The 27255-nt window shown below is 36.1% G+C and overlaps 1 protein-coding gene across 1 annotated transcript in view; it reads left to right on the top strand.

Annotated features, from left to right (window-relative positions):
* Positions 1 to 27255, top strand: part of LOC145666007 (synaptic vesicle glycoprotein 2C-like) — a 136554-nt gene that overhangs the window by 53991 nt on the left and 55308 nt on the right. The window contains exons 3-4 of the mRNA XM_081733113.1: positions 16828 to 16860; positions 21465 to 21626. Coding sequence (XP_081589239.1) covers positions 16828 to 16860; positions 21465 to 21626 — 195 coding nt within the window. The remainder of the gene's footprint in view (positions 1 to 16827; positions 16861 to 21464; positions 21627 to 27255) is intronic.

Genomic DNA, 27255 nt, shown 5'->3' with positions numbered 1-27255 from the left:
TTCTTGTGAATTGGAACAATGATTGATTCTTTTCACTCTTGTGGCAATTCTTCCTTGTTCCAGATAAGGAGAATGAGTTTGTGTATCTTGTTCCACAATTTTTCGCCTCCAGCTAAAATTAACTCAGCCGGAATTTCATCTACACCCGGAGATTTGTGTTTCTTTAATTTCTTTATAGCAGTTTCTACTTCCATTCGGTTGGGTTCTGGAATATACGGTTCTGCGGTGTGTATCTCCTTTTCTCCACGCACACTAGTTTTCGGTTGCGTGTTAAGCAAATCGTCAAAGAAATCTTTTCATTTATTTAAGATGCTATCCGTGTCAGTGAGAACTGTACCGTCAGATTTCTTTAATATATAAGTACGAGGTTGATAGCCTTTCTTAAATTCGTTGATTCCCTTATACATGTCCCGGATGTTTTTATTTTTACTATTATCTTCAAGTTCCTTAATTTTAGCTTTCAGAAAATCGCGTTTGCGAAATTTTGTGTAGTTATTTCATTCGGATTTTGTAGCCAGCGTAATTTTGCCTGTTTTCTCTTCTCTGCTAGTTTTATGCATTCCCGGTCGAACCATGGTTTGTTCCTACGTATTTCCGCGTGTCCCAATTTTTCTTTTGGTGAAATGTTAATGCTATCTCTAATTTCAATCCAGGTATCCTCAACACTAGTGCACTCCGAATCTTCTAAACCCGAGAATCTATTCGAAACTTCAATCTGGTATTTCTCTCTTACCTGGCTCTCTTCTAATTTCTTTAAATTGAATCTCTCCGTTTTCGGACAATAAATATTACCTTTATTCAACGATAACCTCTCTCGTATTATCGCTGCTACCAGGTAGTGGTCGGTGTCGCAATCAGCTCCTCTAAACGACCGGACATCAATTATGCTAGATTGCCTTCTTCTATCTACTAAAACGTGATCAATTTGATTATGTGTTTTCCCGTCTGGTGATGTCCAAGTGTATTTATGAATGTCGCGATGTGGGAATTTTGTACTCTTCACGATTAGGTTTTTGGATGTTGCAAAATTTACGAGTCTAACACCGTTGTCATTACTTTCCTTATGCAGACTTTCGTTCCCTATAATCGGTTTGAAAATATCCTCTCGTCCTACCTTCGCATTGAAATCCCCTAATAGAATTTTCATATGGTATCGCGGGAGTTGGTCAAATATCCGTTCCACTTCTTCGTAATAACTGTCTTTTATATCATCATCCTTATCTCCAGTTGGGGCATGTACATTTAAAACAATAATATCACACCACCGTCCCTTAAGAGTAATAAAAGAAAGTCTGTCAGTGACAAATTGAACCCATTTAATTGCTGGTAATATACGTTTATGAACGAAAAACCCTGTTCCTAAGTGGTGATTTTTGTTTCCTTCCCCGTAAAAGAACGTAAACTTTTTGGAATTCTCAGATCCATTTCCTTCCCACCTAACTTCCTGAACTCCTACTACGTCCATCCTGTATTTCTCTAACTCACTCGTTACGGATTTTAACGCGCCTGCCCTATAAAGACTCCTAATATTCCATGTTCCAAATCTCATGTCCATTTTCTTTTGCTGAGGTCGTGCCAAGTTATCAGTCCTTGTCCGAGGCTTTTGTGAATATTTCTGAACAAGTGCTTTTTTTTTACAGGATGAGGTTGTTAGCCCTACCCAAACCCCCAAGCTGGAGGACCACTCCTAGTCGGCTGTCCGCGACTGCTTATTCAGTATATTCGCAGCTAACCTCTAATCGTATTACTACTATTTCATATATGTATTTACAAATAGTCCCTTATTGTATGTGTATGAAGTAGAGATGCAAGGGCTCGGGAAAAAAACGGCTTTTTTTTAAAAAAAACTTTTTTTTCTGCTTCGCTTTTTTGCTTGGGAAAATTTGGGCTTTTTTGAAAATTTTGCTTTAAACTGATAAAGCAGACTTTGTTTCGCTTCTCCACAACAACAACAACAACAAAGAAAATCATTCAATTAGTGGTTGATGCAGATAATATGAAACCTCGAAAATAAACCATGAATTTCAAAAAGATTTCTTTTTAAATTCTTAACATATTTACATTATGAATTCCAAAGGATTAACCAATATATGTAATAATATTTTAACCTCTTATATACAATAAGTACTTTTAAAAAATGATACTCAAATAACTAGCAAAATTGTATGTAGTATTTTTACTTCAAAATATCACACACCCTCTTTTTGAAGCAAAATAAAGAAAAAACATGAAAGAAATCTGCACATCAAGAGCTTCGTTTCTGGTGGCTCTGTACATTCTTGAAATTTTTCAGTTATACTAAGTTTTAACTTTCATATACTGTACATTGTATGAATATTTCGAACAAATTTTTCACTGATTGATCACATACGCAATAATCTGTTACCATCTATCAGGTGCTTCGGATCTGCAAAATCGGTAAAACTCCAAATTCTGTATTGCACTGACTGCTCCTTAAGCTTCTTCAGAATCGGGAAAGTATAGAATTTTCTGTTAATGGATCATATACGTAATAGACGGTTCATTTGAGCGTATGGTTTTCTAGGCTGTAGAATATATAACCATCATCATGGTTTACCCAGTCCTAAAGGTTTATTAATTTTTAACAAGAAATTTCAACATATCGTTACAAACTTTTTTTTAACAAAAAAGAAAAACTATGGAATACATTTTAAAAAAGAGTGGAAGAATCAATCACTGTTCCAATTCACAAGAAAGACGGCAAAATTGGTTGTAATAATTATCGAGGTATTTCTCTTAACATTCTATTAATAAGATTGACCCCATACGCAGATGAAATTATTGGATATTGTCAGTGTGGATTTAGTCAAAATCGACCAAGTATTTACCATTTGACAAATACTCGAAAAGAAATGGGAATATATTACCCAGTACATCAACTGTTTATTGATTTTTAGAAAGGCTTACAACTCGGTTAGGAGGGAAACATTGTACAACATATATACAATTATATCAAGTCTGTTAAAAGTACGTAATGGTTAAAGTAGTTTTATTGACCAGGCCGGTCAGTTCTTGATCAGGCCGGTAGCTAGCCCAAAAATGTAGCGGTGGGGGGGGGGGTCGGTAGAAGTTGGGAGGGGCCCAATCCAACCATACTATAGTTCATCACCATATTATAGTTCATTTGTAAGCGTACCGTAAAAATTTTAGGGGGGAAGTAGAATTTACGGGGCCGGCCCCCTAGACGCCCTTGGATATGAGCCTGTTCTTGATTAAATATTTTGGTGAAAGAGAACTAATAGCTATAGGTCTAGATTGGATGAGTTCTTGATCAAATATGTCACACCTAGGTAGATAATTCAGTAAATCTAAATTAATATATGTAGATACGTCGAATCAGGTCTTTAAAAAAAAAGAAAGTTCCAGGTATGTCAGTCAAAGAAGTTAATGGATCGAATTACGTCAAGTTCAAAAAGTAAAACATATAATGTTATTAGTACGTTGAATTAGTTCTTGATAAAGAAAGTAATGAATATAACTTATCAGATGTAGTTGCTACGTTGTTGTAAGGTTTGTCAAGAAAGTCATAGACATTCTAGTCAATGTAAACTAGTACGCTACGTCAAGTCATGAGAAAGTAATATTTAGATTATGAGTAGTACGTTGATTAATACTATAGAGGATCATAGATACGCCAACTAATAGAAATCATTAGATGGATCTCTGTTGGATCAAGTCTTGTAAAAACGAAAATCATGAATGAGTGATCCAATGAATAAAAACGTGAACATAATGTAGTTAACGTCTGTTCAAATACTTTGTATTAATAGATGGATAATTCGATTAATAATAGCTAATAGTGGTAGCTATGCCGGATGAATTCATGATAAAGGAAGTCACAGATACCTAATACATTTGTAGCCAAATTATATATATACCCTCCATTCCAAAGAAACCGAACGTTTTAAAAAAAACAAAAAAACAATGTACATTTTGGAACAAATCATTTTTATTAATCAATGTATTCCCCTTCTGCATTGATACACATATTTGCACGCTCCAACAAGTTGTTAAACGACTTCTCCATGTCCTTTATTGGAATGGTCTTTAGGACGGCGGTCGTCGCCTTCTCAATGGCATCAATCGATGCGTGCCACTTTCCTTTCATCGCCAAATGCAGTTTCGGGAACAGATAGAAATCGCACGGAGCGAGATCTGGTGAATAGGGCGGATGATGCAACCGAATAATGTGATTTTTGACAAAAAATTCAGTTACAAGTCGCGAACGATGTGATGGTGCATTATCGTCCAAAAGAGTTCAACTGCCGATTTCGCGATATTCGGGCCGAATACGATGAATTCTTGCCAGCAAACGCTTCATGACGCCCAAGTAAAACTCTCCAGTGACTGTCTGGCCGGGCTGAACAAATTCTTTGTGGATAATTCCTTTTGAATCGTAAAAACAAATCAGCATCACCTTAACTTTTGACTTCACCAAGCGACTTTTTTTTTTGGGTGTTCCTTCATCCGGCGCTCTCCATTCAGCACTTCGCCGCTTTGTTTCGGGCTCATATTCAAAACACCACGTCTCGTCACCAGTTACAATCGATTTCAAGAAGTTTCGATCCTGCCGAGCACTTTTAACGATGTCTTTGCAATGCGCAATTCGATCAACTTTTTGGTCTTCGGTGAGTTTGTGTGGTACAAACCGCGAATTAACCTTCTTAAGGCCCAAAACTTCGGTCAAAATGCGGTATGCGGTTGTTTGAGGAATGCCTAATTCCATTTCAATAACTTTCACCGACGATTTTTTGTTATGTTTGATGAATTCACGCACTTTTTCGATGTTTTCTTCCGATATTCCGGTTCTGCGACGGCCTGATCTTTCGTCATCATCCAGCGTCTCTCTACCCGATTTGAATCGCCTGAACCACTCGTAAACTTGCGTACGGGATAGACACTCATCACCATATGCATTTTGTAGCATTTGGTGAGTTTCACTAAAAGTTTTACCCAGTTTAACACAAAACTCAATTGCAGCACTCATTTTCCGACCGATGTACACAACACACTGACAGTTGAAACGCAATAACTTTGTTGCCGTGCATCCAAATGTCATGACATTTATACCAGTTGTCAATGAAGGACTACGTCATCTACCGGTAAAATATTACAACAGATGGCACTAGTGGTACTATTTGTTTTCAAAAGTTCGGTTTCTTTTGGAATATATATACAGAATTTGGAATACCGAAAAAGCTAGATTTATTAAGTGTTTAAATGAATCCCAGAGTAAAGTCCGAGTAGAAAAATGCGAGCTTCTACGTCGAGATTGGCCTGAAACAAGGATATGCGTTATTGCCGTTATTATTCAGCTTTGTTTCGGAGTACGCTATAAGAAAAATCAAAGATAGGAACCAGGGCCTAGAGTTGAATGGTATTCACCTGGTTATGGTGTATGCTGATGGTGTAAATCTGATAGGAGAACAATCGAAAGAAATGCAGAGGCGTTATTAAACGCTTGCAAGGACATGAGTAAATGCAAAGAAATCTAAATACAAGGAAGTTCATAAGGATTGCAGTACGGCAAATTATGAATGCGTTAAAATATCAATTAATACTTTCGACACAGTGGATACTTTCAAATATCTTGGAACAGTATTACCAGACCAAAATCATACCCACAAAGAAATTAAATGTCGACTGAAATCAGGAAATTCTTGTTATTATTCAGTTCAAAATATTTTGTCGTCGCGAATTCTGCCAAAGAATTTAAAGTTTAAAATATATAAAATGATAATCATGCCTCTTATGCTTTATGGTTGTGAAACATGGTCGCTTACGCTGAGGGAAGAACGCAGACTGAAATTATTTGAGAATAAAATTCTGAGATGAATATTTGGACTCAAGAGGAACGGGAATGGGGAATAGCGGAAACTTCATAAGGAGGAACTACATAATTTATACGGTTTACCAAACATCGTTAGAGTCATCAAGTCTAGGAGGCTCAGGTGGGCAGGTCGTGTAGCCAGAATGGAAGAAAGTAGGAACGCTTTTAAAGTTTCAACTGGAAATTCAATCGGGAAACGTCGATTAGGAAAACCTAGACCCAGATGGGAGGACAATATTAAGATGGATCTGGCAGAGATAGGGATACAGAGTAGAAGCTGGATTGAATTGGATAAGGACAGAAGTCAATGGAGAGCTTTTGTGGCCATAGAGAAAGAGAGAGAGAGAATACATTTAAGTTAAGCACAACTGCACAACAGACATGAGTGAGTGGTTAGCTTTCGCGCTTCTATCGTGAAGTCCGGGATTCAACCCCGCATTCGACCATTTTGACAAAAGTTTTTTTTTAAAATTCCATCCGTGAATGTAGAGATAGTGCGTGTACTGTGAGTCCTGGCTGACTTCCTTTCTAATCGTTTTTAAATCTTTGTTATTACTAATTACCAGCAGTGATGGATTTGCGAAGAGGGTTAGGGTGGGGATGTATTTCGGATTGAAGCCTGTACCCCGAAATTACGAAATTTCTAAAACAAACTAAATATTAGTTTTGCCTTTACTCATAAACTTCAAGCTGTCCTCAAATAAAAAAAAATAGGATATTTTAGAAAAACCAAGCATTAAAAAGAAAAACCCCTTCCAAAATACTTTTCTAAATCCGCCACTGATTATCAGTATAAAATGGTCTTCAAGGTTGTATCTGGAAGATTATAGCTGAATATACAAACGAAACGAAATATTTGTTATGCCTGTACTCATAAATTTAAGCTCCTCTTAAATAAAAGTTGGGAATTTTTACAAAAAACAAACATTATTCAGAAAAACCCCTTCCAAATATTTTTCTAAATCCGATACTGATTATTTCTATCAAATGGTATTCAAGATTGTGTCCGGAAGATTATTGTTAAATCATTGCACAGCTACAGTATAACGGAAATGTGGAAGTACGCTCTGACAGATATATTGAAAAACGTACGCTCTGATGGATATATTGAAAAACATAAGTTTAATTAAGAAGCTAGAGTGCTAAGCTCTAAGAAGTAAAACACGGGTGACTAAAAAGAAACGATCTAGAGAAGAAAAACTGTATATAATTCAGAAGCTAAAATAAAGTTATATAGCTTCTAAAATTGCCCTCGAATACTACGTACTTTGTGTTTACTTTAATTCATAAACCATGTGCTCCAGCCATCATGATGGTGAATTCCAGAGCGAAATATGGCATTTAGGCCATGGAATCTTTTAGAGTATACTATAAGAAAGCTATTTAAACAGAAAAATCATGTAAATAAAAAAAGCCAAAATTCCCAAAATTCTCGTTTTTCCCCCCCAAAAGAGCCGGCTTTTTATGTGCAAAAAACCATCGATTCAAAAAAGCCGGCTTTTTTGCATCTCTAGTATGAAGTCCATTTAATACTGTATATAAATCAATTACCTTGCAGGTAGACTTGATCTACCGACTGTGCTAGTGAAATGCTTTATACATAGTGCAGCTAGTTTAAATACAGTGAAAAGTCTTTAATTTCTCGAAGTACATCTAGTCATTCTCTACGAGAAGGGATTACTTACTAAGGTGTTTGAGATAATCTAATTTATCATAAGGATAGCTCCAGCTGAATCTCGTTAACTGGAAGAAACGAAAGTAGCCTATTGCTAGAACAGAAGAGGCAATACCGTCGATGGATGAGAAACCAGACATTCTCGTCAACTGAAGAGCAGGACCGACGTGGTATTAGAAGAATCGGTAAGAAGACTGCACGAACTGACAACCATTATTGAAATCGTACAACTCAGGTACCAACTTGATATAACCATTATTTAGATTTAAAGTGAATCTATTTTCATTGGTGATTATGACTTTTTTGTTATTTAAGTGTGTTTCATGAAACCTAAGGAAACTCTCTTCTTCTATCCACAACTTCGGGAGCATCACAGGTATGTGTTGCATTATTGGTCCTATGCTCTTTTCTTTTCAGCACTACCAGAGGAGCAGGTAATCACCGAATCATAGGCCTATAGCTTCTGCCTGTCAGAGTATGATTGTTTTGTGTGATATTATTGGTATTGCTTTCACGAAGTTTAAAACCACAGAAAAGACCCTGGGATTAATATTTCATTTTGTTCTGGATATTGAGATTCATCATTCGTAAATTCCAAGTAAGCATTCATCAAAATTTAAATGTTCTCATTTGTCATTGATTTAATAGTATTTGTTATTCATGCTCTACCGCCTTTTGCATATTCATTTACATACTTGCATATCAGCTATTTCAATTATTCACATCCAGACAATCTTTCCCTCCAATTCCTCCCTTTTTAACCGCTTAACTTAAAACCACGAATTATTACTTTTTTTTTTTGCCCGAAAATTATGATCACGAATATATTCGTGCAAAGAAAAAAGAATCTGAATATAAGTTTAAACGGGGATTCCTTACGTTCACCATACGCAGGTGAGTATATGGGTGTCTGCTAGATGTGCGTAAGATCAAGGATGCCGATTTCTCTGTAATTTGGGGGAGGGCACCCAGACGCAGAAGGTGTATATATGAGGATGTTAAGACAAATTGCATTCAAATTATGCCAAATATTGTATATTCATAAATACACTAGGGGAGCCCACATGAGCTTTTGGGTGCCCCCCCCCCCCAGGATTGGTGCCCTTGGGTGAGATTCATTTAGCTATTTACGGGTAATATTTTGCATTGGAGGCCAATGCTTATTGACGAAATGACGGAACTGAAATAGCATATCTACTACATTGTACCGAGAAATCGTTAGTCTGTTATTTCTCTTTGAAATAATAGTATTTTTTGCAAAAAGAATACAAAAATTCGTAGTAGATTGAATGGAATATCTACTTATACTGTACTATTTTCCCCCACTGTTTCGTTTTCCCAAGATGCTAGTGCAATTTGATAATGTTTATTGTAGAACGTACATATTCGGAATTGTAATATTTCTTGCGGGAAAATTTAAATCTCAATTTTGATCAGCTTGAAGTTCAAATAATTTGAACGAAATGAATAAAACATTTTAAAAGATTCGTTGTCGCTTCATGTACACAAAAAGTGTTCAAAAAAGTAAAACTCACAATAAGATACATCTGCTTTTATTACGAACGAATATACTCGTTGTTTTAAAATCGGTGATTTTCAAGTGCCTGATTCAGGCCTAAATTTTAGACAGTTTTAGTAATGTTTGCTTCCTCGTACCTCTACCTTCAACGTACAACAAAAGTAGCCAATAAAAAAATATAACATTTGGAACGACTTTTGCGAAAAAAAACTATAAGTTAAGCGGTTAATGTTTAGGGCAGTTCACTCCCTGTCCTTTACAGTACTGTCATCGTGTACGTTACTAAGTCTTTTTTTTTTAATTTTCTGTAGCACTTATGCACACAACAATCACATAAAACACACCATTATAATCCCTAATCATACGACAATGAATTACAATACTTAAGTGTGTATTCGTTCAGATTTCATTCAAAAAGTTCCTACTTTCTTTCATTCTGGCTACATGACCTGAACACCTGAGCCTCTTGCACTTAATGACTCTAACAATGTTTAGCAAACTCTATAAATTATATAGTTCCTCGTTATGAGGTTTCCACCATTCCCCATTTCCGTTCCTCTTGGATCCGAATATTCGTCACAGGATTTTATTCTCAAATACTTTAAGTCTACATTCTTCCTTCGGAATAAGCGCCCATGTTTCGCAACCATACAACAACAGTCATGATTATCGTTTTATATATTTTAAGCTTCAAATTCCTTTACAGAATTCGTGACAACAAAATATTTTGAACTGAATAATAACCTGAATTCCCTGCTTTTAGTCTACTTTGCAATTCCACTTGAAATAAAATTAACTGTTAACAAAAATTATCTTGAACATTACGCCCGCGAGTCACAGTTATTGCTCATAGATATATAACACAGTAAAAATCTTGTTTGTATGACGCAACTAGAAAACACTTCTGAAGTTATTCAAGAGACTTAACTGTTACAACATTTCACGAACAATCAGAATCATCTTCACTACTGGATCTACCTCTTCAATGTTAAGTGTGTAAATCAAGGAGGTACTTAAGATATTTTAATTCTGTTTCTAAATTGAGAGAGAAAGAAGAAGAGATAAAAAAATACTGTTTTTCAGGAATGAACTTTGAAATTAACATTTTGATCTGGGACAACCCAGAAACAGCTACACTAAATAAATAGCACTCGTGTTGCTACCTTATGCATTCGCAATAAATGTTTTATTACTAGAGATAAATTACGTAGTAACACACACGTATGACTTACACACAAAAAAATTTTGTTGCACTTTTTTTAATTCTTGAAGGCAATGAATGGTAGGCTAAGTGTCAAGGTGTTTTCTTATCTTGAACTATCAACAAGCTATTATTGTTATTGTTTCAAAAGGAAGAAACAAGGAAAGAGAAAACTAAGATAAACATTACAAACAATGAGATTATCATGTATTATTGAGAAAACTTTGGGTCTACACAGGGGAGAGAAAAGAGAAAAGGGTGGGGAATATGCCCTTTGAATTGGAGTGGGTCTCCTGACTTTAACCAAGATATTTGACAATGCGAAAGAAAAAGAAAAGTTCAAGTGTTAATCTGTAATAAATAGATTATTCATAATTACGGGTCTTATATATAAAACATGATTAATGTTACGTCACACATATGGCATTTTGCATTATATTTCCCTTGATTACTTTTACTTCAAGAGGCTAGTTTCTTCCAATTCAGTGAAGATGGAAACATCGCAAACTGCTTCTAATTCATCCATAGGTAAGATAGAATCTATTTTAATAGTGAGAGGACTATTGCAATATTTCATAAACATAAACAAAAATGTAAATAAATAAAATAAAAACAAATAGATTCTCAGATTAATTTTCTTTGAGTTATTGTGTCTTTTTCTTTCTTACTTCTGACCAGCTGTTAACAATTCTAAATGTAAATAAACTCTTGCAGTGCTACAGGTAAAACAAAATACAAGGCATATGTATTATAAACCCTACAACTTACACTTTGAATGTATGAACCAATCTACTAATCTACCACACTTTAAAAAAAAAAACTTAATTCTAATTAGTCAAGGAGCTAATATCTGAAAAAAGATAAGTTTCGCTCAACCGGCACTACTCTAAGATTTGACACCACAGTTTGGTAGAATGGGTTATATATAAACACTCTAGGTAGATGTCACATCAAATTGTGGTATCACTAATTCTTTGGACGCCAATCTGTGTTGTGATCATCTGACTTCGGTCACATTCGGAAGTCGTTGGCTTGAAATGTGCATATCTCCGGTTAGAATAGGGCGAGTTAAATAAGTTTGGTACCAAATGAAAGACAATGAAATGCGCTACTATATTTGAAGCCAACAAGTCCTGAACGTGACCGAAGTCACGTGATCACAAGCCAAAATGGCGCCCATAAAGTTAATGATACCACAATTTGAAGTTAAATCTAAGGTTTGAGACTTTAGTTTGATAGAATAGGTTGTATATCAAGACCCTAGGTAGTATGTTACGTCCAATTGTGGTATCACTAATTGTATGGACGACATTTTGTATTGAGATCACGTGATTTCGGTCACATTTAAGATTCTTGAGTTAAAATATTTAGAAGTCTAGTTAGAATGGAACAATTCAAACAATATTCAAAGCAAATGAAAGATATTGCTCCTCTACTATATTTTAAACCGATTCCCAAATGTAACTGAAGTTACGTGATCTCAATACGAAGTCGCGTTCATACAATTAGTGATACCATAATTTGACGTCTCATACTACCTAGAGTGTACATATGTAACCCATTCTAATATACTGTGGTATCAAACCTTAGATGTAGTTTGGGTTGTTCCAATTTCGATTTTAGAGGCCCAGCAGATATTAGCTCCTTGACTCACATTCTATGTAGAGGCATTGGTTAATTGTAAATATAGTAATATAGATTTGAGCTGTGTGTTATGATACTTGCAGTGAATGCAACATCGTATGATACAGCAATGATAATTGCAGTGAAGGAGATGTGTGGCTTGCAAGAGTCTGAACGCGTGGATACACATAAAGATGTAGGTAAAAACAGACGACGAAGAGAAGGTGATATACAGAAGTTGGTGTCTACACTGACATCAAGGACTATTCATAACCCATTTTCTTTGCTTGATGAGAACAGTGAAGATTACACATCTCTTATCAACATTGCTTCGGAAGTTGTTATGCCAACAGCTATGACTAACAGCCTAAACAGTTCATATGAACAAGGTGCAGCACGTTTGAAAATCATTGTGGAGGAAAGGTTAAACACATAAAATCTCGTTTTGGTGACCTATTCAATAATGCAGCATAAGCACGCCTCAGACATTGTGAAAAAAAGATGTCGCCAAAGGTCAAGATTAGTGCATTTGTTAGCGACCGTGACTTACTTGGTCCTCTGGTGATTGCAGCAAGGTCAAGAGACATCAACATGGAAGAGGTTTTCAGCTATGAGCTTACCACAGTACCTTATTTCCTGGCTCACATGGATGGTAGTCTGAGGATGACGTGTAAAATCGAGCTTTTATTAGAATTATAGAAGAAGGTAGACGTGCAAGGAAATCTTCCATCGGTTGTCAATGGTATAACATAAGTTCATTTAATTGATGTAATGGTGCCAGTGTAAATGCTTAAGGGTGGCAGCTGTGTAAATGCCGGTGATCGCGCAGTGAAGCATTATTAAGAAGCATCATTGCTCCGTTGGGTCTTAATGGATGCATGCGGGTCGATGTTGTTTTTGATCAATATAATGAATTGTCAAAGAAGAAAGGGTGGAGAACGTAACAAAAGATGAGTTTCTACATAACTAGAAGTCAGTATTACATCAGAAACCACACTAATCCCGAAATAGAGATCGAAATATATTGCAAATCCTAAACGTAATGTGAATCTCTTTGAATTTCTAACTAACACACGCTCACGTGTATGAAGAAGCTGATACGCGCTTACTTCTACATGCTACACACGCATCTAAGGACCATAAAAGACTCGTGATTCAATCTCCTGCCACAGATGTAGTTGTACTATGCACTACACACTGCAGTAAAATTGGATCTGAAGGATTGTGATTTCGTACAGGAGTAAAAGATAAATTGCTGTATATTCCAATACACAATTTGGCTGTTGATTTGGGTCTTAGACTGTGCGATACAGTATTACCCTTCAAATGTTTTCTTTCTTACGGTTTCTACGCTGTTACTAGTTAAATGCATTGTGATCTGTCTCAATAATAGAAGAGGCATTGTAAGATACCTGATACAACTGGTTTCAGTGTTATCTCAGATATTAATCCCACACAGCGTGAAACAAATATTTAGAACACAATGCATTTGTATTATCTAAGGATTAAAATATCGTGTGAGAAATTGCACCTCTTGTACTTTCACTTTGATTTTTTTCATTCCCTCCCGTTTTATCTATTTCAGTGAAGAAATGCAATCAGTATAATTGCTTCACTCTTTCCTTTTCACTTTTCGCTTTAAAAAACTGATAACATTCTTGGAACTCTTGTGTGATTATGAGCATGATTATATGATTAAACAAAAATACAATATTGTAATATTTATAATCACAAAAGACTTTCGAAAACGTTATCAGTTTTAAGAATGTTTGCTATGTATAAAATTATAACTGATTAAATATTCTTTTATAGCAAGAATTGGTCTTCTTAAAGAAAGTTTCTGTAAATTCGTAGTTTTTCTTCATTCTTTATTAATGTTTATTTAACACAAGCGTGCTGCAAAGGGGGTTCGTGTGGCCTACCCCCTGCATTTTAGATATTTGTAAACGGTACTTTGTTTTAAATTAATTTTAATCTCTTTAAGAAAATACGAGATAAAGAAATATAGAATACAGCTAAGAATGAGTAAGAGATAAGAAGAATACACATGTTTTCAGTAAAATTGTTACACAAATTTTTCTTGGTACTCCTCAATGGCATAGTAAATAAAATATAACGAGTGGAATTGAATGACGTTAATCATAGAAAAGGAAATGTTTGAAATCAGCAGCCCACACACGGAGGGGTTACTGGGTCTGGGTCCCCGCGAAACTTCCTAACAACATACATTTTTTACGTTTTCTCAATAAAACTATTTACTTGTTTAACAGAGAAGTGATTGACATAGCATGAAAATTTGATCTTACGCCTCATCTGTACTCTTGCTCTTACAAAAACAGTCTAGTTCTATCATTTTTTTTTTAAATATAGGTACCAGTATTTTACAATTGTTTTGGGTCTTTTCGGGTGCAGAATAATACCCATTCAATACTATATAGACGTAGTGTCTTGTAGTATTGGACGCCCTTCCTAATCTCTAACCCTTCCCAACAAAAATTTCTGGGTGCACGCCTATTCGAAACACAATGTATTTAGAAAAAGCTGAAGCCAGAAAACATACAAAGCAAGTTTCAAAACCCGTGAATTGCAACTGAAGTTTGAGCATTCTTTCTGTATCTGGGCAGATGTCTAGGAGCTAGGAAGTGAATATTATATTGACAATTCAATAAGAAATACTACCATTTTTTAAAAACATTGTTGGCGTACGTTTTAGTTCTTAATTGCTGTAGGATAGGAAATGAGTGTTTATATTTAATAGGTGCTACTGCCAAACACGCACGAACAAATTTGCAAAATTTTAAAGAAATTTATTACTTGACCAAAAATAGTAGATTAGTGCACCTCATCTATGTAGGTTGATATGACTGATTTTGGGAAGTTATACTATTTAGTCTGAGCCATGTATCCTTTGAAGCATATACCATATATCCTGAGTTCTTGCGAAATAAATACCAGCGAACTCTTACATACCCCTTGTACCGTCGAAGAAATATATATTTTCCATTTGCCTTTTGTATCCCTTTCTTTCTGCCCCTGGCTGTGGTTGCGAAAATGTTCGTTTTCAATTTTTTTTTTGCATCAGATTTGTTATAATTGTATTATCAAAGAATCAGCTTTTTCAAGAGGAAATGAAAATGAAATGAAATCTTTGAGTTTTCCGTCCCACGGTTAAGCCGGTTAGGCTAAAGGAGACGGTGATGATGATTAATGAATGAAATGGTGAAATGAAGAAAGTGTTGGGAAACGGGAGAACCCCGAGAAAACCCACGCACACGGTGTTTGTCCACCACAAAGTTCACATGGCGGGGGGCGGGGATCGAACCCGCGACCCCACGCACCAGAGGTGAACGTTCTACCACTGAGCCACCGCGGCCCTCGCTTTTTCAAGAGGTTAACACAAGAAAATATATCTAGTTAACGAATGATATGAAGTAATAATGCTGCTCTTTTCTTGTATGACTGAAGAGGTGGGTGCGTTCGAGTTTCATATTTTGAAAATTATGGATGCAATCCTGGCCGACAAGTGTGATTTGCTTTCCCTTAAACTACCTCTCTTTCTTATTAACATAAGGCGAATAATGATATTGTCCAAAGTTATTTAATTGACCGTTAGTTTATCAAACGGAATGTATGTTGTTTTCATTTCAGTATGTCGGGGAGCACAGTGCTTACGGTGGCTCAGTGGTAAAGCGTTTACTTCTAATGCAAGGGGTCTCTGGTTCGATCCCCAGCCAAATAAATTTGAGGTGGATAATATTGCTTTTGTGAATTTCTCGGGCTACTCCCGTTTCAGAGATTATTTTGCTATTCCTTATATATATAGCTCCATTTCATTTTGTTCCGGTGCAAAACTAGTGTTCCGAACGTCGAACCTACATACATAGTCAATAAGGAGACCCATTCCCCTAAATGGCCCTTTTGCATCCGCTAGTGTGTCTAATTATATTACGTAACGGCAATGCGGATAAGTGACGCTCCACAATACCATAGGTGAACGCTCTACCCTGAGCCGTCGCAGCCCTCATTGTAACAATGGAAATCCTAGCTTACCATCTAATTTGTCAACTCTCGGTAGCGTCTAAAACCCTGTGTTGAGGAATCGCTGTCGTATTTAGGGAGAAATCAAGTCGGTAATCAGAATTGGAACCAAGTGGCAATCAGACTTGCCAGCGACCATGATTTTAAACATGAGAGTGGGCGATTTTATGTTACAAGTATTTAATAATGTTCAAGAATAGCTCAAAATCAGCATAAACGTATACGTTTTGAAATACATTTCACATTTGAGACAATTTAATTTACATACAATTTTATAAATCTAATAATTTAGTAATGTGAAACTCATGACATTTCAGACTTTAGAAACTTTATCCTTTTCAAAAAAAAAAAAAAAAAAAAAAATGATAACGACCCGACAAGTCAATCGCGTCATAGAAACACCGCCACAGTTAAAAACTAAAGTAAACCGTTTCGATTTCTACGAAACAGAATGGATAAAGTTGATTTCCAAATAACAAAGATTCGGCGCTTGAAATGTTCACTATTTCTCAATACGCATATCAAATCTCCACAAAGCTAGTTGCCAACTCTGACAAATAAAATTACTGGCAGACGCTCATAATCCTCAAAACGTATAAAGAATAATTGTATTTTAAATCTTGAAATATATATATTTGAGACTGACAAAACTACCGGTCATTTCGCAACTATACCACATTCTGTACGTAATTATATAAAGGTTTATACAAGTGATACAAATACCAGGAAACACATCTGCAACACAGTGTTATAGAATTTCAGTCATACAGATGCTGCAGTCTGATTACAAATCATTCATATAATTAAAAGAATAAACAAGACAAACTCATATTTCTTCTACTGTGTATACTATGTAGTTCGAATTTAGATTCAATGTTCGTCAATATTTGTAACGTTTTATTGTTTTCTTTTGTCTACAGGTACGGACATCAACGAAGCGATTAGAATTGCAGGTTAGTAGAATCAATAAACAAATATTCATACTAAGAAACATTTTGGTATTCTTTTATTGTCCTATTATTATTATTATTATTATTATTATTATTATTATTATTATTATTATTATTATTATTATTATTATATCTTGTATTTAAAACCATTCTTTGGCTGTCACTCCAAACTTTTCACATGAAAATAAATCGTTAGTGAAAAATTTGAAATCCACGTATTTACGTAATTATAAATACAATAAATATGTTAGGTTTAACGTAAGACAATAGTTTGAATTGGAGATTTTTCAAGTTCAATTTTGTTCATAGAGTCTTCACCAACTATCTCTCTTTTAGCAAGAGTGTATTTTTATCCATAAATGAGAGTGAATAAAACAAATTTGAATTTCTTTGACTGTTTTAAGATTTATCGTTTCAAGCAAAAATACTGAATTTTCCAACGTAGAGTTTGAGAATACGAAATTTTAAAAGTGATTGGGACTAGATTTTTGAATTATATGTATTGTTACACTATCTATGTTTCAAATTTATTTATTTATTTATTTATTTATTTATTTACATCTATTTGGTACAGCCAAATAAGTAACAATAAGTTATTCATTTATACAGAGTATTTAGTACAGCAAAAATAAGTAACAATGAGTTATTCATTTATACAGATTATTTGGTACAGCCAAATAAGTAATAATGAGCAATTATGCATTTTTACGGATATTTTAGAACAGCTATTTTTTCAAGAAATGTATCCAAGTAACTTCTGGGTATATTGTTAGAATGTATCGTCTTTTGCAACTAAATTATTTCAGATAGATTCCATCACGATATATATGACCGTTGTTTTTCAATATTGTTTTTGCGAAATGAATTTAAACCTGCATCACAATTTATAATTTTGTACAGAACTTTGGCAGTAATAGAAAAAGAAATTGTTTATTTGAATCACTGATTGGAAAAAGGGAATAAGTGCATCAGACCTAAGTTTTCAATAACGCTAAAATACCTTCTAGAGGCGTTGTTTGTATTTGTTGCAAAAAGTGTATAATTGATTACTTGTAGCAAAACAACTAACAAACACTAAGATAACAAGAAGAATCTTGTATTGCAGCCCTGGAATTGGTTAGAAAAGCTTAAAAATGGAAAAAATATTCCCCTTTTCCAATCAATTAAAGTTGGGTGCAATTGTAATTGTGTGTAGGGTATGTAATGTGCAGTTTGATAGAAAGTTATGAAAATGTACATGTTGAATGCAATGTTGTATGTTAATCTTGGATATATGTATTCGAACTATCACGCATATTAGGCTTCTAACACTTTTATTGTCACCGTTCGTTTTTCTGTACAGCACATGTTATTCGTACAGCAAGAAAAGTAATACAATAGACAACTGAACAAAATACGTAGCAAAATACGTTGCCACAGTAGAATGGGTTTACATAGGGTCCTATCCGTCTGCATCTTCTTCTTCTACAGTTTCTTGATCAGTGGTTTTCCATGAACAAATCATCCTATAAAACTGTTTGTATTGGTCAGGTATGTATTTGATGATTTGTGAAGAATCGTTGATCTTTTTCTGATTGATCGTAAGCGAAGTATCGTAACGAAAGCAGAGGGCAATGGTGGTTGTCTACTTACACACAGTCTCATTGTGGTCGTGTCCTGTAGTGACTGTAAGAAGGAAATAAGAAACGTAGTTATTCCCTTTTTCTAATCAGCAAGAGATTTTGCCTTCTACATTGGTCACATAGAGTTGCCCAAACATTCCAATTTTCTACTCAACGATGCAACTATCTTAAAGGAACACATCTGCTATCTCAGGTTAAAATCGCAAAAAATTGTACTTATTCCCTTTTTCCAATCAGTGGTTCATTTATTTTACTGTTTTATGTAGACTTAAAAGATTAAAAATTAACAATGTTTGAATTTAACAAACAAGTAAGATATTGAAAAGCAAAATATTGAAATAGTAATGGCAATTTGATTTTAAAAAGTAGTGATTTTATCACTGTACAGATTGCTTAAGATAGTATCTGCTTTTGAACGTATCCACAAGTAGCTTTTTATGCTGAATCATTAAACCTGTCCAGAAACGGAAATTGGCATTAGCCAGTACTCAATGTGAACCTATATTTTTGACAAAATCACTGTAACTTAATTTTACACAAGATGTAATTTTATAACTCATACCATAGCTAAACGATGCCTGGATCAAGTTTGTTTTTCCATTTTTTTCAAAGATTTCAACTGAACACTACTTTCCTTCGCCATTTCAGTGAAAAACAAGAAACATACGAAACGAATATTTCTGTGTTATTAGTATGAAATAACTATGCAACAGTGATGGAACATATCATGGGTCACTAAATCACGAGAGTCTGGGTTATTGGGAACTGGGTCTCGTTTTTTAGACTCGGTGACCCAAACAGACCACATGACCTGACAGACTTGAGGACCCAGACAGGCTTGGTGACCCAGCCATATTACATGACCTGACAGACTTGGAGACTCAGAGACCCTATGACTCAGACAGACCCGGTAACCCACTCAGACCTTATGACCTGATTAATCTTTAGACTCAGAGCAGTTGACCGAGTTATAGCACATGACGTGACAGACCTGGAGTCACAGAATACCAAGTAACCCAGTTACAGAACCACACAACCTGACAAACCGGAGACCCAGAACAGATCCGGTGAACCAATCAGACCATATGACCTCACAGACCTGGAGACTCAGACAGACCCGATAACCCAATGACCTGACAGATCTGGAGACCCACTGAGACCCGGTGTCCTAGTCACACCATATGACCCCACAAACCTGGGGACCCAGACAAACCCGGTGACCGAATGAGACCATATGGCCTCACAAACCTGGAGACCCCGACAGACCCAATAACCCAGTCAGAGCACATGACCTGACAGACCTTTAGACGCAGACAGACCCGGTGACCCAATTTGGGCATATAACCTCACAGACCTGGAGACCCAGACAGACCCGATAACCCAGTCAGAGCACATGACCTGACAAACCTGGAGACCCAGACAGACCCGGTGTCCAATTTGGGCATATGACCTCACAGACCTGGAGACCCAGACAGACCCGATAACCCAGTCAGATCTCATGACCTGACAGACCACAAGTCCCAGGACAGACTCGGTGTCCCAAATTTGCCCATATGACTTCACAAACCTGGTGACCAAGACCAGATAACCCAGTTAGATCAGATGACCTGACAGACCTGGAGACACAGATAAACTCGATAACCCAGTCAGATCACATGATCTGAAAGACCTGGAGATCCAGACAGACCCGATAATCCAGTCAGATCACATCACCTAACAGACCAGAAGTCCCAGGACAGACCCAGTGTCTGAATTTGAAAATGTGACCTCACAAACGTGGAGACCAAAACAAACCCGATAACCCAGACAGACCGTATGGTACAGTCCGCAGCAAAAAACCTGCAACATGAGCATGTAAGTTTATTGTGAAACGACGAAGTCTTTTCTTCCAAAAATAAGTGTGCAGGGGAGGACGCCGAAGTTTCTCCTGCGTGATTCAAAGACGTTATGTTGATTCACTGGGCTGTTAGGCGTAATTTCACAATAAACTTACCTGCTCATGTTGCAGGTTTTTTTGCTGCGGACTGTACAACAAACTTTCAATCTTCATCAAGGTTGGTCAAGAAAAAAGCAGTGGCAGCAAGAGGTTTTATCCATGATATATAATGTTTCCTTAATATACAATACATTTAGAATTTCTCCTCACATCATCTGATCTTTCCTTGCCAAACTTAACAGGGATTCTTCATTTGAAAGATCTTCAGTTGCTTGCTGCGAGACAGTAACTTTTTTCGCCTTTGAGACGATTATGATGAAACAATTGTTTTTCTTCTCCTACTGACTGACATCAGCAGTAACATTACACTTTGACTTTTCACATTGTAAATTCTAGATATTTAATTTTTATTTGTGACTTGAAAGTTAGTAAAAGAGATGTTTTGGAAAAGAGAAAGCTCATTCAAACATGAACTATCGAGTTCTTCAGACAACTTAAGTGCAATAGCTATTTGCTGAACTAGAAACTTATTATTCCGAGTGTATTTGAAGATTTTAGAGATAATAAGATGTAATGTTCAGATGAACTGCACCTATAGATTATAACGCATTATATGCCTTATATATTTTTTAGAAAGAAAATTATATAATGTTAATCATCTTTTATTATACAGGGTGTCCCAAAAGTAGGTATACAGTCCCGTCCCGTATTTTATATCATTTCTTATTGTTATCAAACAGGTAGACCTAGTTACTTTATTATTTATAATGTATTAATACATTTATTATGTATTAATAAATGTGGATGCTTATTTTATGTGACAGAATTGTCAGAAAATTAACATAATAATAAATCATTATAACGTCTTATCTGTAGTATTATTAATACTAACAATAACAATTGCTAGCCTATGTTCGCTCCTCTGTTCACCTCATGCCAATGACAACAAATGTTTTTAATGATAACTTAGAAAAGGCAATAATTAAAAAAAAGATATTTTTTAAAAGAAATGTATATTTGTATGTATGATGTTCTCTTTTCATCTAAAGGCAGTGGAAAATTCCATCATTTGCTGTTCATTCTGTGCGGATGCATACTGGCAACCGCTGCAATGAATGTTTCTGCGACATCTTACATCCTGCCTTCCGCTGCGTGTGAATTGGACTTAAAGACAGAGAATAAAGGAGAGATTGAAGCCACGCTATTCTGTGGTAAGTACTAGGCGCATTAAATTTAAAAATAACGTATATCTAATCTGAATGTTATGTCCAAAAGTGGATTTTAACTTATTTATGTAACATTAATAGAACTAGCTAGTTGATAGCAGAATTTCTGACAGAAAAAATCTTTACTCAGAGGCATATTTGCAAAGGGGGCCACGGTGGCTCAGTGGTAGAGCGTTCACCTCTGTTGCTTGGGGTCCCGGGTTCGATCCCAGCCCCCGCCAAGTGAACCTTGTGGTGGACAAGCACCGTGTGCGTGGGTTTCCTCGGGGTTCTGTCGTTTCGTCCCACTTTCTTTATTCCACCATTTTATTCATTACTCATCACCACTGTCTCCTTTAGCCTAACCGGCATAACCGTGAGACGTAAAACTCAAAGATTTCATTTCATTTTTTGCATATTTGCAAAGGTCTATAGGACTTGAGATTTTTCTCCCCCCCCCAAAAAAAATACTCTACACTTCTTTCATTTGATAGGTATGTGATACATAATGTGATAATACCACGTTTAAATCTTTTTTGATTTAGTTCCCATCTCCAAAATTAAATCCTAAATACTACACTAATATTGCTGTTTTAAAATAATGACATTGACAAGGCAGTTTTATTCTACTGATACTGCATGAAACGACTGTATACTGTATACTGATATATAATGCTCAAGATCCTGAATTAAAAATTCTTTGCTTTGGAGCATCTTCAATAGAAATCACCATGCAATAATCCAAAAATTAACTTCTTCTCCTATTTCTTACATGGAATACTTCCCAACTGTAATACTGCGCTTTTGATAAAAATTTGTCAGAGAGATACTACAAATGAAATAAACGAATACGTGCTTTTCATTTACTGTAGGAAAACGCTTTTAAGGGAAATTGTGAAAGTTGACGGCCGAAGGGCAAGAAGAAGTAAATAAAATTTTGCACAGATATTCTAGGCGTAAAATACGGGAATACGTGTTTCCTTCCTGCACTTCTACGATAATATTTACTTTTTTCGGAACAGACTTTAGTCCAAACACTGTTTCTCCGCACTAACTAAAAACACATGTTCGATTTTTTCTTTCTTTTTTTGCGTATTGTCCCTACACAAAGTTTCGTTGCAATTCCTCATGTCGTTTAAGCACTTCTGATACTGTTATTAGGACTTTTGATATTTCGTAATCAAAGATTTGGAAGGGTCTGTGTCCCACACAACTTTTTTTTTTTTTTTAAAAGGAAAAGACGAAACACGTGTTCCCTCATTTTAGGTCTACAATATCTGTGTCCAATTTTGATTACTAGGTCCACTTCTTCTTGCCTTTCGGGCAACAACTTTCAAAATTTTGGGTGGGGCCTTAGCCTCCTAAAACCGCTTTTCGGCAGTTAATAAAGAAAACGTATTCGTTTATTTCATGTGTAGTAGACCTATCTACCTGCCAAATTTTATCAAAATCATAGTGTTACACTTGGGAAGTGTTACATGTTAGTAGTTTTCTTTTTGCATTAACTGTCCAGAATGGCCTTTCAAGGGTAGCTCTTGACACAGGCACAGTTAATATTCTTTTTACAATACATGCTCGTAAACAAGACGTCACCATTTTGCCAAGAATTCGAAGGATTTTGCATCCACTTCTAAATGATTTTAATCTGCCTAGGTATGTCATAAATAAAGTACAAGTTTTAGTTTGTTCTTTTTTATGTCTGGATTGAGTCCCCGAAACGCCTAATTTTTTTTTCTGGACAAGAGGGCGAAAGGCAAACAGAAATAAACAAGGTTTGTCCCTTTCGCTGCTTTTGCGTTTCTCTCTCTCTCTCTCTCTCTCTCTCTCTCTCTCTACCTAAAAAAGAAACAAAAAGCTCACCGTCTCTTTCACTCTCCCTGTTTTTCCTTCCATCCTTTCTATCTTCGCTGAAGAAAAGAAACAGAGGACAAGGAGAGAGAGAGAGAGAGAGAGGAAGAAAAATAAAACGCAAAAGAAGAAGAGAAATATATAAAAATAAGAGGAAAGTTCTCTTTTTACGAAAGGAATAAGAAGAAAGTATCCTTTCCTTCCTCTGATATACAGTATAGGTCATTTTTACCTAATAGGTTCAGGATACGCTTCTGCCTTCCTTCAAGTTTCGATGACTCTCTTTCTCCAACACCATCTTTACTGAAAGTTGCACTTTTATATTTAATTTTTATCCTAGCGTGTGTACAAATCTTGCAGCTGTTTCTCCGTGATTCCGTCCTCAAAAACATGGGGAAATATCTTTACTGTTATTGCATCTCCTACATTACCAGATGAGACCACTGCAGCTTAGCAGGAGTTTATATTCAACTTCGCTTGTCGTATGAATATTTTAGATGATCAAAGCCTTTCTCTTAATTCTTCCTTATTTTATTATTATTTGTGTATCGTTGTTAATATAGACTTATAAGCTCCACTGTATTCGATAACTAGTGATTCTAGTGGCTCATTGGTGAGCGCCCTAGCGTTTTTTTCTGCAACCACATTCGATAAATTATTATTTCAGCGCGAGTAAATGATTAAAATATACTCATCATCATCATATAAAGGTAACGAAGAAAGTTCTGTCGCTTTTTGTGTAAATCTGTATTCAGTTAGCCATCATACCGTGAGTCGAATGCAAATGGAGATAAGACGAAGGCCAGTTGTTGGTGCTGGTATATCCAATATACTACCTGGTTGTGGCAGTTCAGTTACACCGTGAACTTGCGTAAGGACAAAGTGAACATGGGACCTCCACAGACCATCATAAGGGCATGTATCCTGTACGCGTTCAAACTATGGTCAAACGCCACTGCAGCGCGGCGGAATATATGCCACGCCTTTGGTGAGGGTGTAGTGATTACGCGGACAGTGCAGCGGTGATTTAACAAGTTTAAGGACGCTGATGAAACACTCGAAGACGCACAACGTGTCGGAAGACCAACACATGTACAAAATGAAGATCTTGAAGCATCAATTGAGACGAACAGTGGCCAAACGTGTGAGGAACTGGGACTAAAATTCAGTGTGGAAGCACCTCTATCAACCATTCGGAAGCACCTCTATGAACTTGGGAAGCACTACAAGTTGGGATGATGGGTCCCACGTGATTTGACTCAGGGCCAGAAGGCAATGCAAGCAGACATCTGTGTTTCATTGTTTTCTCGTCTGAGGAAGGAGCCATTTCTGGACAGAGTGTTGGCATATGATGAGAAGTGGATCCTGTATGAAGCTCCACGGCCGTCATCATTGGTTGGTTTCCCATGAATCGGTTCCAAAACAGCCGAAACCAGCACTGCACCAGAAGAAGGCACTTCTATAAGTTTGGTGGAGTGCTCGCGGCATCGTACATCGGGAACTGCTACCAGCTGCTCAGAGCATCAATATGATTGTATACTGTCAGCAGTTGAGCCGTGTTCAAGAAAAAAAATAAAACTCTGGAACCAGCATATCTGAGTCGGAAAGGGCTACTCCTGTTACAGGACAACGCTAAGCCTCACGTGGCTAGGATAACCCGGGACATCATTTCACGCCTTGGATGGGAAACACTATTGCATCCGCCATACTCCCGGACATTGCACCGTCCGATTATCACCTGTTCCATTACTTGGAACAATCACCTTAGAGGGCGCCAGTTCAAATCCCTAGTAGAGGTGCAAAATGCACTTGACATCTTCTTCGCTTCACGACCCACTAAGTTCTACCGCGATAGAATCCATGGTCTTCCAGAACGCTGACAGAAGGTCGTCGATGCTGATGGGGACTAATTTTGACCTTCCAGGTACATCTTAGGTGACATACCGATGTTCGAAGATATTGAGTGAAAAAGCGATAGAAGTTCCTTGGTTACCTTTATAGGCATTTTGCTATTATTCGCAGATCATTTACCGCAACTGAGAAGTTCACAGTCCATAGTCCACGGTTTTCCGCTAAGTTGTTCGTCTTGACTTACGAATTTTATGTTTTGATATCGTCCATCAATTGTAGCATTCTTCGCCCCCACCTTCTCTTTCCTGCCTCCATAACCTCTGCCACGTCCCTCATGGTACAATTCGTTCTTAGCCAATGTCCCAACCACTTTATCTTCCTTTTCTCAAAAATATCTAAAATTAGTATTTTCTTCATCACTATTTGTAACATTCTCTTATGTATTTCTTGCTCGATTCAACTAGTTCTCTCTATTCTTCTCCACAACCACATTTCGAAAGCTTCCAATTGTGTTTTAAATATAAGTACATATTTCTGCCCCATACACCACAATACTCCACACGAAACATTTTGTTAGTCTTTTTCTCAACACTTTATTCAAGGTCTCCCAAAACAAACTTTTCTTCCTCCCAAAGGCTTATTTCGCCATTCCTTTCCTTGCTTTTATTTCCTGTTCCCAATTCATATAATCACTAATAATACTATCGAAAACTGACCAGCTGTTCTATATTCTCACCTCCTATTTGTATATTTGACACCGACCGCTTTGTTCCAATCACTATTGCTTTCTCTACCAACATTTATTTTAATCCCATGTTCTTCATAGTCCCTTCTTAAATTTTCTAACATTTTATTGATTTTCTTTTCATATCCCACTACAAATAGCATATCAACTGCGAACCATATACATCTAGTAATTCTTTCTCCTCCTACCGTATGTCTTTTTCATTATGTACGCTCTTTTTGATTACTCTTCTAAATAGATATTAAATCATGTTGGCAAGAGACAGCATCCCTGTCGAACTTTCCTTAAAATTGCATTCTGCTCTGTCATTTCCTGACCTATTCTAACACTTACTTGTTGGTTCATATATAAGTTTCTTATGAGTCTCCGATGTCCATTCCAGCCTAACCTTCTTTAGAACTTCAACAACAATTTCCAATTCACGCGGTCAAAAGCCTTTTGTAGATCAATAAATACAGCATACACTTCTTTCCCTTTTTTCTATAAACCTTTCATCGTTCACTCTTAATAATCCCATTTTATTTCTGTTGTGCCCTTACCTCCCCTGAACCCGAACTGTTCCTCCATTTTTTTTACATTTGTTCTTCCATATAACCTCCTGCTCAGTATTCGGAGCAGAATGTTAAGTGCATGAGATATGAGACTAATAGTTCTATAATCCTCACATCTCTTTGGGTTCGATTTCTTAGCTATTGGTATCATAATCTTCTTCAGGAAATCTTTTTGCTATCCTCCTGTTTCACACATTTCATTGCTCAGCCGGAACAATTCTTTCTTGCACTTGTTTCCCATATTCTTAATTAACTCGATTTGTATATTTAAAAATTAAAAGAAAAAGAAAATACGAAAATATATATACAAAAACTTAAAATATACTGGATGAAATAATAAAAAGTGAAATAAAATAAACAAAAATATGTGAATAAGGAATGAACATAAACTCTTATAAAAATAATAAAGACGATCCCGCGAAAATTACATTTATGAATAAATCAAGGTTTGTAGTTGTAGGCATCGATATTCGAATCTCTCATGCCTAAGTATGTGAGGGTCTAACCTCACAGCAATATTTTTTTGAGGTTTAACCAAGAAAAAAATATGTTCTGGAAAACTCAAATATCAAAAAAGCCTATTTATCTCAGAAAACACTTTTAACTGTTAAAAAAAACTTTCTAAGCTCAAAAAATTCTA

The sequence above is a fragment of the Thermobia domestica genome, chromosome 1 (genome assembly GCF_964235325.1).
Source record: "Thermobia domestica chromosome 1, izTheDome1.hap1.1, whole genome shotgun sequence".
NCBI classification, from domain to species: Eukaryota; Metazoa; Arthropoda; class Insecta; order Zygentoma; family Lepismatidae; genus Thermobia; species Thermobia domestica.
Note: the sequence above shows the minus strand (reverse complement) of the source record. Positions and strands in the feature narration are given on the sequence as shown.